The following is a 14,918-nucleotide window of genomic DNA, read 5'->3' on the forward strand; positions in this document are numbered from 1 at the left end:
CACATCTATGCAGATGACACAATCTTATATGCACACAGCCCTAGCCTCTCCGACCTTGAACACATACTTCAATCTGATTTTTTGAGACTTGAAAATTTGATTTCCCAAAACAAACTATTTTTAAACACTAACAAGACTGTAACAATGGTATTTGGGACCAAGACTAAATTTTGAAAGCTTCCAATGACTGAGCTCCAGATCAGAACCAACGCTAATACCATCCTAACTCCTGTTACTAGTTTTAAATACTTGGGCATATGGTTTGACTCCCATTTAACATTTGGGATACAGATTGTTACCCCGACATCCAAAACCTATGCCAAACTAGGTGTACTTTATAGGAACAGTATATGGCTCGGCACCCCAAACCCACCTTAGCAAACTTGATACCCTCTACAATTCAATATGCCGTTTTGTTCTTCAATGCAACTACAACACACATCACTGTGAAATGCTCAGAGAACTAGATTGGTCATCACTTCAAGAGGCAGGGTGATGATAAGCCGCACAGCCACGAAACTCCGTTTCCCAAGGAGACCGGAAGATATAATGAAAAAGTACACACTCCAATAAAGCAATAGGTCAGGTTTAATGCAGGTGGGTACATCAACAGGACAACACGAACGCACCTCGTTGCGTTCGTGTTGTCCTGTTGATGTACCCATCTGCATTAAACCTGAGCTATTGCTTTATTGGAGTGTGTACTTTTTCATTATATCTTCCGGTCTCCTTGGGAAACGGAGTTTCGTGGCTGTGCGGCTTATCATCACCCTGCCTCTTGTTGCTTATCTACCTGGATGGGCTGCATGCCCTGGATATCTGGAGGTCCTGTCAAAGCATTAAGGTAAAGGGCCGCAGTGCCCAAACATATATACATATGTATACCTGTGCTTTCATCATTCTGATACTGTTTATTTGGTACGGGTGCCATAGTGTTTAAGTTGTGGAGGTCAAGTGGACCCCACTAGACACTTAGCCCCTGCCATTTATATTATTTACAATTCATGGACTCTCCATTGTTATCTTGATCATTCATACATGCTGTGGAGGAATTCTCTCTAATTGTGGAAGCATCACATTTGTTCTATCTTGGCCATCACTTCAGTTTAGGCGCAAAGTTCATCTCTCTTGTTTTGACTTCAAATACTTTCTGGGCAAGCTACCCGTCTATCTGAACAAGCTCCTCACCCCTACCACATGCAGCACTTATCATCTGAGATTAGACTCCACAAGACTGTTCATGGTCCCAAGGTTCAGTAAAGTATCCGGCTGCTCCTCCTTCTCTTACCGTTTACTCCAAAACTGGAACAATCTACCGGAGACTCTCACAGCCGGCACCAGTCTAAGTTCTTTCAAAACTAAAGATGTCTCACATTTTAATCTGGTCTGTAACTGTTACATACGTCTATAATATATATTATTTTTAACTGTGCATGCAATGTCTTGTATATAATGTACTACACTGTTCGTTTTATGTAACCATGTATTTGTAACCATGTATTATTTGTCATCGTGAAAACGAGAGGTAACTGTCAATCTATTACTTCCTGGTAAAACATTGTATAAATAAATACTGAGCACCCCTTGATTTCTATAGCAGGTTTTAGTCCACCTCCCGAGCACTGCAAGATCTTTGTGTTAATTTGTTGCCAATATTTCCAGCAGTTTGAGCTGCAAACTGTAACAATACATAATGTTACAGCAGTAATATAAGAATACATTATAGCTGCAGTGTTGCACTGACAGAATGATTTATTGAAATTGAAAGGCAGCCATTTAGTGAACCCTGGATTGATCACGGGAGAACGAATCGATCGGCAGCTTAGGCAATTCATTTTCAATAATGGTACTCAAATGCTGTAATATATATATATATATAATGTTCTTTTTTTGCCTCTCTTTAGAAACGTGCTGATGTTTATAGTGACAGATATATGTGAAGACGAGTTCCAAACTTTAGGTTTCATAAAAACAAAGGGACGTGGAGATCACGAAACATGCAGGAGCGCAACTTAACATGTATTAGGGAGGGTACCCACTGAGTCACTTTGTAGGCTAGTTTCTTATTTTTGTAATAATTTCAAATAAAAATATTTTTTCCATTTTCGTCCGCCCATTTTTTTACATTTTCTTAAAATGAAAGACTGGAGCCTTCTTCCCAACTACAGACATAGGCAAGCAGGTTATGCTAGACCTGCTCTCCTTTTCACCTCTGCTTCCCTCTAGCCCAGGGGTGCACAATTTGGGGGGGGGGGCGCAAGATGATCTGGGGGTTGCGCGGTGGTTACAAAGGCCCCACGCTTCCCCAAAGGCATTTAAATTAAATGCCGGGGGACCATGCAAGGCCTCTTTAAATTTCCTTACCTTGTTGGGCGACGTGTCAACATGGCAACCTGGCGTCAAATGCGCAAGCATGGGAGGAGAGCAGGCAGGGGGGAGCAGGGAGAAAACTTTGCGCACCCCTGCTCTAGCCAATAATGATTGCAAACAACTTAGGGGATCCAATTGGTTTCTACCGTAAGTAGCTATGTTGACACCAACAGTGTCAATTTCATGCTACATCTGTGTGTGTCAAGTAAGCCCCACGTACATCAGTGAGCAATTTGGCATGGGTTTGGGGAGCTGATAGGAGAAGAGATGCTTGAAGCAATATTACAACGATATGAGACACAAATTGATGTTCAAAAAGGTGCATTACACATGAAAGAATACAAAAAATGGACCAACATTTCAGTCCCAATGTGAAGATGGTCCACACTGAAACCGAAATGTTGGTCCTTTTTTGTATTCATGTATAATGCACCTTTTGCATCAACTATTTTCATGTCTAGAATACCCTTTTTTTTTTCTTCAGTATCTACATACACCTCGAACTGGGAGCTGTTTTTCTTGCAAGACACTTTAGTAACGTTTTTTCTTACAATGGTGAAGGAAAATCCGTTATTTCCTCCCCTGGCTTTAGAACCGAGAGCAGCCTTTCCTCTGCCAAGTAAACTGAAGCCTTGTGACTGGATACACCATCTGCACCAGACTTCCCAGGAAGCTTTCACGCCCTGCCACTGTAATCTTCGATTTTTGATGAACTATCAGGCCTGGTAGACGAACGAAATGAAACGTAACGCAAGCCAGGTTTCAAATCCTTTGTCTCAATTTATTACTCATAGGGTAATGACTTTTATACAGAAAAAAGAAGATATTGGTTAGAGGCGTAACATAGGCGTATCCTAGGCGTATCCTAGGTGTGTCTTGGAGCGTAGCTTTGATTAGAGGCGTGATTTAGGGGCAGGACATATTAGTGGCAGGACATATTAGTGGCATGATTTTTTGACACGTGTCTTTCCCAATACAAGCAATGTCTGAATACATAGCTTATTCATTGTCTGTTATCAAAAGAGACCTTGAGTCTTTAGCAACTATATTACACTATTTTGCTTCTTGCTTAGAACCAGTTTATTGTATTCTAACTAGAACAGCATGAGACTGTTCATACAAAAAGTATCTTTGCAATATCCTGGGCAGGAAGAAAGGAAATGCAATTTAGCAGAAACTGAGTGCATTTATGAATTATATTTCAGCAAAAGGCTGACTACAGAATCTTAACTAGTTATGACCAGACAAAATGGAAGCTTAACATGAGTGCAGATTCTGGCCTGACATATTGGTCCTAACAATTGGGCTTCACATATGACTTGGTAACTTACAATATGTACCAGAATTTGCAATAATAAATGGTCCTTTTTTTGTCCAATTACATCCCTCGGATATAAGATGGCCGTAAACCTCTTTGCTTAAGAAATTAGTGTTCAATGTGAAAAGCTTAACAAACAATTGCTGCCAATGTAACTAGTGTTTTTTGCTCTGAATCAGAGTAACTTGCACCCTCCCTTGATACTTCTCCTAATAGATAACAAAAGAGGGAACCCCCGCAACTGTCTAAATGTAAATGTGTCGGTGCTCCCTAGGTAAGTGCATATAACAACAGACCGGAGAGAAAGAACCTAGTAAGGGCACTCTAAACACATAGGCGGTATGGGGAACACTTTAAAACATACACTTTATTCAAATAATTTAAATTAATGGGTGATAAAATAAGAATTAAACGTTTAGATCCTTCATATGAACACTGAATGTGGTGTTCTGGATCAATGAATGCTGACTGCAAATATCCTCTATTAATGTATGTTGCAGTTTGGACCAGTGAGTATGGTGAGTCACTGTCCAAATGAACCAAAGCACCCTAAATGTCGCTGCTGTAACAGTATGTGCCAGTACAAACAATCCCTAATACGCAGAATATACAGCACTCTAGCATACATAAGGAACCCTAGCCAGGTCTGCCAAAAAACAGTGAGGTAGTGTGACTGGCTGAATGAATGGGATCCTGGCTAATAATATAGTTGTTACAACAGACTTTATACCTACCTGATCTGAGTCAGCCCTACCGTTGTTACTATGTATGTGAGCCTAGTATGTTATACCCACATTGTGGTTAGGGACTTATTGTTTTGCTCCCTAGACTCATAATCACTTCTCCTAGGGTTATATTCATAGCCAGTGATATTGAGCTGATTATATACAAACCCTATGTTCTATCATCTATCTACAGTATTCCTAGCTCTGTACTAGCTATATTATTAGCCAGGATCCCATTCATTCAGCCAGTCACACTACCTCACTGTTTTTTGGCAGACCTGGCTAGGGTTCCTTATGTATGCTAGAGTGCTGTATATTCTGCGTATTAGGGATTGTTTGTACTGGCACATACTGTTACAGCAGCGACATTTAGGGTGCTTTGGTTCATTTGGACAGTGACTCACCATACTCACTGGTCCAAACTGCAATATACATTAATAGAGGATATTTGCAGTCAGCATTCATTGATCCAGAACACCACATTCAGTGTTCATATGAAGGATCTAAACGTTTAATTCTTATTTTATCACCCATTATTTTAAATTATTTGAATAAAGTGTATGTTTTAAAGTGTTCACCATACCACCTATGTGTTTAGAGTGCCCTTACTAGGTTCTTTCTCTCCGGTCTGTTTTTACTTCTCCTCATAGTCTGCCTTTACAGGTTGGAAATTCAGAGGAATAGAGACCAGAGCAACCCACTTTTTTTAAGCCATCCAATAAGAACATTATAGAGCTCTTTTTTTAATTAAGAGGGATAGAAGTTATTATTTTACGTTTAATTCTCCTAAAGCAGAAATTATTGTGGGTGCCAAGGTACATGAACAACCTTTTGCGGGCAGTATTTGTAATTGACTCGTGGTCAGCGACACTTTCTTGTTAGTAACAGGGGGCAACTCAAAATAAGTACCACAGAAGGTACTGCTAAGGTACTGATGATTTTCAATAGTATAACCCACTCATCCAATTATCTTTGCATGTTGGATGTAGGTTGAAGCACCATTTGTGATGTCATCTTTATTAGTGACATTACAAATTGTCTGGAAGGGGAAATTAGGCCTTTTTGCAGCTGAAACAAAGACCTGCAAGCAGGGTTCAAACTCCAGAGGAGTAAACAAAACGATTGATGATTTAAGTAGATTAGAGGAATAGTCAAGAGTGTGCCAAAATATCAAAAATAATGCATTTGGGGCAGAAAAAAAAAAAAGGCAGAATACAGGATTAAATGGCACCATCATGCCAACTATTATAAAGGAAAAATACATTATCTCAGCTGACAAAGAGCCATTTGCACCAGTTTCAGTTTTTTTGCCCTTGGTGGGAAAAAATGGGTTCTCCAGAGCAGACCCCAGTTAATTTCAGCACCGGGGACCCCGTTGATTCACGAGAAACATACCCTTGGAAGGGATACTGGTAGCAGTCCTGTCTGGGCACGCAATATAGCTGTTCCTATGGGCCAATAGGGAGCTGCGACGTCATCCTTTGCGGCTTCCTATTGGCATGTGTGATACGGACCTTATAACAGGATTGAGATACAGACATCACTTTTAGATGTAAGTATCTCGGGGAGCAGGTAGTTCCTGGAGCTGAAATTAAAACGGTTCAGTTCCCGGAGAACCCGTTTCCTACCTAGGTGGCAAATATATTTTTTTATAGGAAATGGTTCTTTAAAAGTATGCTAGCAATGTGACAAAATAATGGGAAAAATAAACAGAATATTAGGTAATATAGGGGGAGGTATTAGCAGCCTATTCTAGTTTTATTAGTGATGCCACTTTATAGGTCATTGGTAAGGCTTCATCTAGAGCAGCGTTTCCCAAACTTTTTTTTCCCGTGACCCGGTTATTTTTGAACATCTCCTTCGTGACCCACTAAACATTTTATCGCCTATACTGGCCTATAGGTAAAATAAAACAGATATGAATGTCCATACAATTTTCATATATTCTCCTAATCACCTCTATTCATCCCCCCCGCCATCTCTCTCTGACCTGCACAGACGCACAGTCACTGACCTACAGACATTCACACAGACATACCTGCACAGATACACACACGGCCACTGATACATACACACACACACGGCCACTGATACATACACACACACACACGGCCACTGATACATACACACACACGGCCACTGATACACACAGATACACCCACCCACACACTGATACACCCACCCACACAGAAACTGATACACACCCACACAGCCACTGATACACACACACACCCACTGATACACACACAGCCACTGATACACACACAGCCACTGATACACACAGTCACTGATACACACACACAGCCACTGATACACACACAGACACATACACACACTCTCCCCTATACACACACACACACACACACACACAAACACACACAGCCACTGATACATACACAAATAGATACACACACAAAGTGGAGTACAGAGGCAGCGACGGATGTGAGTGACTGGGGGGGAGGGGGTAAGAGAGGAAAGGCCACCCACGCTACCACCTCATATCACGCCGGGCGGGCAGCCGCAGGGAGGGGGGGACACAACGCGCGGCCAGCCTTGCTGGGACCCGGCAATTTTGCTTCCGTGGCCCGGTGCCGGGTCGCGACCCACCATTTGGGAAACGCTGATCTAGAGTACTGTCTGGAGACTATATATCTAGAGGGAAATAAATAAATGAGAGACTGCAAAAGAGGACAACTGAAATAATGTACGGTCTTCATCAGGGATGTCAAACATAAGGCCCACGCTCTGTCTGGCCCACAGAGCAGGACCAGAGGTCCTGCAGGGGCGGCAGTTTGTGTGTGGAGAGCCGGCTGCTTACTCTCTGCGTCACGCGCTGCTGCAGGAACTATATATATTTATAGTATGGCGTCGGAGCTGTGGCCGCGTGAGGTGCTTTGCAGCTAAGGACATTTAAAGATGGTGGCGCCCGACAGAGAGTCGATCGGCGACGAGAAGTTCAGCAGCAAGGTGCCCTGCGGCGACATGTGTGGCTTTGACTTGGCCACGGGCAAAGTTCCTAGACCGCAACCATACTACTATGTAACATTTGCCTATTTTGACAATGCATGGAATGTATGGCCCGAATGAAGCATAATGAAATCTAAACAGGCCCATCATATGAAGAGAGTTTGACACCCGTGGTCTACATCATAATCAGGAACGACTGAAGGACCTTAATATATACAACTTGTATGAGGAGGCGGCAATAAAATAGATATGACAAACTTTGAAATACACAAAGTAGTTCAACAAAGTACACGAGGGAAGCATGAATTAGAAAAAGAGAAATGCTAGAATAAGAGGTCACGGTCTGAAGCTGGAGGGTAGCAGGCCCAGGGGACATTAGAAAGCAAGTCTTCACGGAAAGGGTGGTGAATTCATGGAATAGCCTCCCAACATACTGTAGGTGGTAGCGGCTCATACCATTATGGGAAGAAAAACATGCTTGGGGAAGACATAACGCCATCATAAATAGAATAAGTCAAGGGCCAAAGAGGGTCTGAGGTTTTGCAGAAAAGGGAATAATGGACAAAGTGGGCCAAGTGAGTCTTATCAGCAGACAAATTTGATGTATCTGTTCACTCCAGGCGCCTCTATTTTAGGGGTTATCCATAGCACCAATGTAGTCAAATACAAAAATTGCATGTCACCAATTAGTATCCATGACTGCAGGCGGTCCATGTTCAGCTCCAAAAGTAGTGTGACTTATTTCTATTTTGACTATAATAAACAAATTGAAAAAAAAGTCTTCAGCCCCCCATTGCCAAAATAAGACTCGATGCCACAAAGGAAAAATGACATTATATGGGAGGCACCATATTGAGAAGTTGAGGTCATTAACCACATACCTGTGAGACGTAGAAGACTTGCTTCAATCTTGTGTGGAACTCTGGGAGGAATTTTCATGGATGCCCGAATTTGGTAAAACCTAAAAAGAAAAGAAAAAGGATTTAACGAGTATACAGAAGATGTAATGTTCGAAATCAGAACTATTGGACTCTCACTTCTCACAGCCATTGAGGACTTTTTTGGAAGCAAAATGAAAAACAAAAACTGGGAGATTAACATGTTTTACAAGTCCCCATAGAAACATGAGGCATGATGTGGACAAGAGAACTTACTGTACAAAACAACCCAGGGCTTTTCTAGGTATTTGATACGTCCTACAGTATGTCTTGTAACAAGAGACATTGGGGCTGACTCAGCAAGCGCCAGTATGGGTTAGCGATCCAACTCTGAGTCACGTCACATTCAGAATCCGTTGGTAGGCTGTATTCAAAATACAGACAACTACTATATAAGAAACCAAAAATGATCGAGTGGACTACTGCTTGCTATGAAAAGAAGTTAGGGAACTCACCAGAATTGAAGGTTAAAAAAGTCTTTATTGAAAACTACATAAAATGACGAAACTCCTCCTCCCACATGTTTCACGCACACTATGGCGCTTTGTCAAGGAGTGTCACTACTACTATATAAGGGCAGTATATGGTACCATACAGAGATAGTCACATTTAATCAATCACCACCATGGCATGAGATTGCACAATATTTGACATATTCACTAAGCAACCTACATGACGTTAACCTAAATTAAGGCATGTTATGTTAACGCTGGGGACAGAATTATTGTAGCCATACTTCAGTTTTGTGTTGACAATTTTATACAGTAGATGTGTTGCTGCTAAAGGTAAGTTTGTTGTAAAATGGAAGGGACTCCATGCCGAAAAAATACAAAACATCATTCAGTACCATCACACTAGATTTACACAGTACATAGTGTAAAATAAAACACAAATACTCCATAATTCTAGACCCTTCCTATTATCAATGTCAAAGAAGTATAAATATCACCAATATCTTTATACAGACAGGATGGAAGGAGGACAATAATGAAGCACTGGACTTCCTGAAATGATTCTCCCACCAAGTTTTGAATATAGACTACTATTAGCACACACACACACACACACTATATAGAAATAACTCCTTGCACATTAGCACACCTACATGCTATTTATAAATAACCATTTTCTAGTACATTAGCACATATACTATATGGTATGTTATTTAGAAATTATCCCTGCTATTTAGAAATGACCCTTTTTTATTTTTTTAAGATAACTACAGTATTATTTAGAAATAGAGGTACCACATACATGCCATTTACAAGTACAAATAACTACAAATATTTAGAAATCAATCCAACTACTTTATTTAGAAACAGACACAAAAAAAACGTTATGGCAAGTAAAAAAAAAATAAAGTAACAAAAACTCTCCACCGTACAGCAAATAAAAATACCACTCTACTTGTGCGCGCATTCACACGTCTCAGGCAGGTCTGCAACCCTGTCATTCCCCATTACCTCTTGGCATACAATGTTTAAACTGCTGCCAGGGATTATGGTTAATGACATGGAAAAGACCACTCTCAGTGAGTCACTTTTTGCTTCTTGTCCATTTTAACATGGATCCCTATTAGCTTACGCCTGCTACATTACACAGCTTGCTGAGCTGTGTAATACTGAAATAACTCCAGTTAACTATATTCTATATATGAGTGGAATTCTGGGAGCTTTTTCTTCATATTATTACTTGAGCTAATCTGGAGTTAACTCCGGTAAAATAATCGGGCCTTCATGTTTTGGTTAACGTAGCATTATTTTAACTGATCTGGCGCTGCTTAATGAATCTGGGCCCAAGTCTTACGGGTCTGTGGAAACGTTTTTAATGCAAAAAAAAAAAAAAAAATCAGGTGCTCTGAAAGATGTGTAGTTTTTAAAAAATTTTTTATTATTATAAAATATATTCACCTCATTAGCCAGCATGATCTCAGACGTCCAACGATTTGCCAAGATCACACAAAGAAGTGGCCCAGACAGGAACGTTGTATATTTCCCTAAGAAGCATTATGCAATTGTGACACTGGCACGTTTCCTTTACTACTTGTGTGACGACGGCACATACAGGTATAAAGGACTTGGCCTGAACAGTGAAGGCTTAGTAAAGACAATTCCTAGTCTACAGAGTCCGTAACAATATACAAGAGGAGACCAAACATATATGACACGTTTACATAATTACGTTCCATTCTTAAACAGATGCCGTAATGAAGGTGAGAAAAACATGCCCAAATTTTTTTTTACAATTCAATGCATCAAAGGGATTATTAGAGGCAAGGCAAGCCAAGCCTGCGCTTTTTTTTGCCAATGTTTTATTTTTTTTTCTAGGTGTGAAGCAGGGGAGTCTCCGGAGCTGGACCCCATTAATTTCAGCTCCGGGAACACCCTACTTCCGGAGATACTTCGCTCAGAATTAGGTGCTGTAGCCGCCGCTCTCGGCTACCAGGGATCACATAATGGCTGCTGCTCAAATATTTAGCGTCCTGCGGGACAATAGGATTCCTATTGGCCCATGTGACCCAGAGCGGCTACCAGCTAAGTAGCAGGGGGCTCCCGGAGCTGAATTTAAATGGGGCTCCGCTATGGGTACCCTCTGCTTCAATGTTATATATATATTTTTACAGCTCAACCCCGTTATAGCGAGATCCGGTATAACATAGTTTGAGCGTAGACCCAGAACATTAAAAAAAAAACAACATTTTTTTTGCGCGCACACACTCACTGCACACACTCACTGCACACACTCACAGCAAGCACACAGTCGTCCCCCATCCCCATGTCAGCTGCTGGGGCATCGTGGGGCTGCTGGCGGGGATCCGTGCACGGCTGGGGGGGTGGGGGTCGGAGAGGGGAGGGGGGGGGGAAATCGGTGCGGGGCTGGGGGGTGGATCGGTGCGGGGCTGGCGGATTAGTGCGGGGCTGGGGGGGGAAATCGGTGTGGAGCTGCTGGGGGAAGTGAGGCTGCTAAGGGGAGTGTGGGGAATGCTGGGAGAAGTACGGTGGCTGCTGGAGGACGTGTAGGGCTGCCGGCTCCTCACTCCACCTCTTCCCCCTTCCTCTCGATCGGGCGCGCGGCGGGCTTTTTTTTTTTTTTTTTTTTAAATTAGTGCGACTCTGGTTATAGTGCGGTCGGATCGGGTGGCCCCCGAGGACCGCACTATAACGGTGTTGAGATATATATATATATATATATATATATATATATATAATCAAAAAATAAATAGATGATACCGTTCTGTGGCTAACGAAATGCTTTTATTTGTGCGAGCTTTCGAGATACACTGATCTCTTCTTCCGGCGATGTTACAATGAATGAAGCAAGGATAACTTGAAAACAGTGTCTCTTGGAATGTTATCTGTGCTTCTCCTTCCCCCGGTGTGGATGTGTTTTATGGCTAGATGTGTCAAAGGGTAACTGAAAGCAAGTGAAGAAAGAGTGTGTATGTGTATCAGTGTGAATAAAAATGAATGGAGAGCCCACAGTATAAACAGTGCTCTACACAAGGTGTGTGTGGAGTGAGAGGGATATAAATGGTGTGGGTGGGTGTGGAAATGTGAGAGTTTGTAGCACAACTAAAAGTGTGTGTGGATACTATGTGGTCCCTATTGGTGTATATGGATGGAAAAATAAGGAGTATTAGTATGTGTGAGAGACAGCTGTGTGTGCATACATATAGCACAGTATGTACAGACATGGCCTTTAGCGCTCATGGGAAGATAACATTCCAAGAGACACTGTTTTCAAGTTATCCTTGCTTCATTCATTGTAACATCGCCGGAAGAAGAGATCAGTGTATCTCGAAAGCTCGCACAAATAAAAGCATTTCGTTAGCCACAGAACGGTATCATCTATTTATTTTTTGATTATTGAAGCTCGGCTAACACGGTACTGATACCTCTACATATATATATATATATATATATATATATATATAAAGCAACTGTAAATATTCCTGTATATTCATTTGCATGTCTTAGACAGGTCTGCAACCCTGTCTTTCACCATTATCACCCAGCAAACAGCACTTCCAGTGCAGCAAGGGATTCTGGGAAATGACATGCAAATGAGCACACAGTGCCACTTTTTATCTCATGCTCACATTACATGAGCAACCCTGTCCTTTCTCAAGCCCCTACCGGGAGGTCCGAAACGTTGCTCCATTTTTCTTATTTCTACCCCTGATATTTTTCTGATGGATTAAACCTTTGTATTTTGGACATTCAAGAGCGAGTGCTGCGGATTTCTTTGATTCCCGTCCTATCTATTTTTGTTGCTGGATGGTGATCCAGGCCACACTGCTAGACCCGGATTAATGATATATAGAGATAAGAGATATATATAGATATACATATATATTAAAAAAAGAAAGTATACCCTCTTTGAATTCTATGGTTTTACATATCAGGACATATCATCTGTTCCTTAGCAGGTCTTAAAATTAGGTAAATACAACCTCAGATGAACAACAACACGACATATTACACTGTGTCATGATTTATTTAACATAAATAAAGCCAAAATGGAGAAGCTATGTATGAAAAACTAAGTACACCATTACTGCTTCCATAGGAATTAAGATGCTAAGTAGCAGACAGGTGCTGCTAATCAAATGCCCTTGATTGATCATCAGCAAGTGTGACCACCTCTATAAAAGCTGAAGTTTTAGCAGTTTGCTGGTCTGGAGCATTCAGGTGTGTTAACACAATGCCAAGGAGAAAAGACGTCAGCAATGACCTTAGAGAAGCAATTGTTGCTGCCCATCAATCTGGGAAGGGTTATAAGGCCATTTCCAAACCATTTAAAGTCCATCATTCTACAGTGAGAAAGATTATTCAAAAGTGGAAAACATTCAAGAAAGTTGCCAACTTCCAAGGAGTGGACGTCCCAGCAAATTCACCCCAAGGTCAGACCGTGCAATTCTCAGAGAAATTGCAAAATACCCAAGAGTTACTTCTCAGACTATACAATTAGAAAAAGACTGAACAAGTATGGTTGATTTGGAAGGGTTGCCAGGAGAAAGCCTCTTCTCTCTAAAAAGAACATGGCAGCACGGCTTAGGTTTGCAAAGTTGCACCTGAACAAACCACAAGACTTCTGGAACAATGTCCTTTGGACAGACGAGACCAAAGTGGAGATGTTTGGCCATAATGCACAGCGCCACGTTTGGCAAAAACCAAAAAGCATATCAGCACAAACCTTATACCAACTGTCAAGCACGGTGGTGGAGGGGTGATGATTGGGGCTTGTTTTTGCAGCCACAGGACCTGGGAACCTTGCAGTCATTGAGTCGACCATGAACTCCTCTGTATACCAAAGTATTCTAGAGTCAAATGTGAGGCCATCTGTCCGACAGCTAAAGCTTGGCCGAAATTGGGTCATGCAACAGGACAATTATCCCAAGCACACAAGCAAATCTACAACAGAATGGCTGAAAAAAAGAAAAGAATCAAGGTGTTGCAATGGTCCAGTCAAAGTACAGACCTCAACCCGATTGAAATGCTGTGGCTGGACCTTAAGAGAGCTGTGCATAAACAAATGCCCGCAAACCTCAATGAACTGAAGCAATGTTGTAAAGAAGAGTGGGCCAAAATTCCTCCACAACGATGTGAGAGACTGATAGTCATACAGAAAACGATTACATCAAGTTATTGCTGCTAAAGGTGGTTCTACAAGCTATTGAATCATAAGGTGTACTTAGTTTTTCACACATGGCTTCTCCATTTTGACTTTATGTTTGTTAAATAAATCATGACACGGTGTAATATGTCATGTGTTGTGGTTCATCTGAGGTTGTATTTACCTCATTTTAAGACCTGCTAAGTATTGTTATGTCCTGATATGTAAAGCCATGGAATTCAAAGAGGGTGTACTTCCTTTTTCACATGACACACATACATGTAAAAATTCTACATCTTGGTAAGCCAGCACTGTAGAAAACATGAGAATAAAAGCTTGCAAACATACTGTATGCCTCACACCAGTTAGCGTCTGATGAAGACTACGTTCACTTTATATTCATGATTATAATGAAGATGCCAATGTTCCCCACTACCTTGGACCATAGAGGTGCGGCCGGGAACCAATTGGCATAATAACCTCCACGTCAGAGACGGGTTGGGTGATGTCACAGGAACCGGTTTTCTGCCGAACCCGGTGTCCAAGGCTGCGCTTATAATGCCGGCGACAGCGACATCATGGCAAAACAAATGCGTTGCCGCCGTCGCGTGAGCTTATAGTAAGCGCGACGTATTGGTCGCGATCGCTGGAAGTCATCTCTATTTGATTATCCGGCGACCGTCGCGTCGCCGGCACTATAAGCGTAGCCTAAGGGGCCGGAAAGAAAAGCAGGTGGGCGGCCAAAAAAAAAAAAAAAAAAAAGATGGGGGATCTCCTCCTAAATATAAAGCACTTTATAGTAAGGCAGCAGTTTACAATCAACGCAAAAGTGTGCTGTGCTATAGTGTACTGCAGAGAAGTAATATTGAATGTCCCAATTCAAGGAGTTGAAGGACTGCGGAGTGTAGGCCGCCCAAACCGGGCCCTAAAGCATCTTAGCCTACATATACCCCACATCTTTATTATAGTCTTTATTCCTACAGG

The 14,918-nt window shown here is 41.7% G+C and overlaps 1 protein-coding gene across 6 annotated transcripts in view; it reads right to left on the bottom strand.

Moving 5' to 3' along the window:
• FAM135A (family with sequence similarity 135 member A) overlaps nucleotides 1-14,918 on the bottom strand; it is a 170,566-nt gene that overhangs the window by 83,783 nt on the left and 71,865 nt on the right. For all 6 annotated transcript variants that reach the window (XM_075598073.1, XM_075598075.1, XM_075598074.1 and 3 more), the window contains exon 4: nucleotides 8,262-8,341. In XM_075598073.1, coding sequence (XP_075454188.1) covers nucleotides 8,262-8,341 — 80 coding nt within the window. The remainder of the gene's footprint in view (nucleotides 1-8,261; nucleotides 8,342-14,918) is intronic.

This window comes from Ascaphus truei, chromosome 4 (genome assembly GCF_040206685.1).
Source record: "Ascaphus truei isolate aAscTru1 chromosome 4, aAscTru1.hap1, whole genome shotgun sequence".
Lineage (NCBI taxonomy): Eukaryota > Metazoa > Chordata > Amphibia > Anura > Ascaphidae > Ascaphus > Ascaphus truei.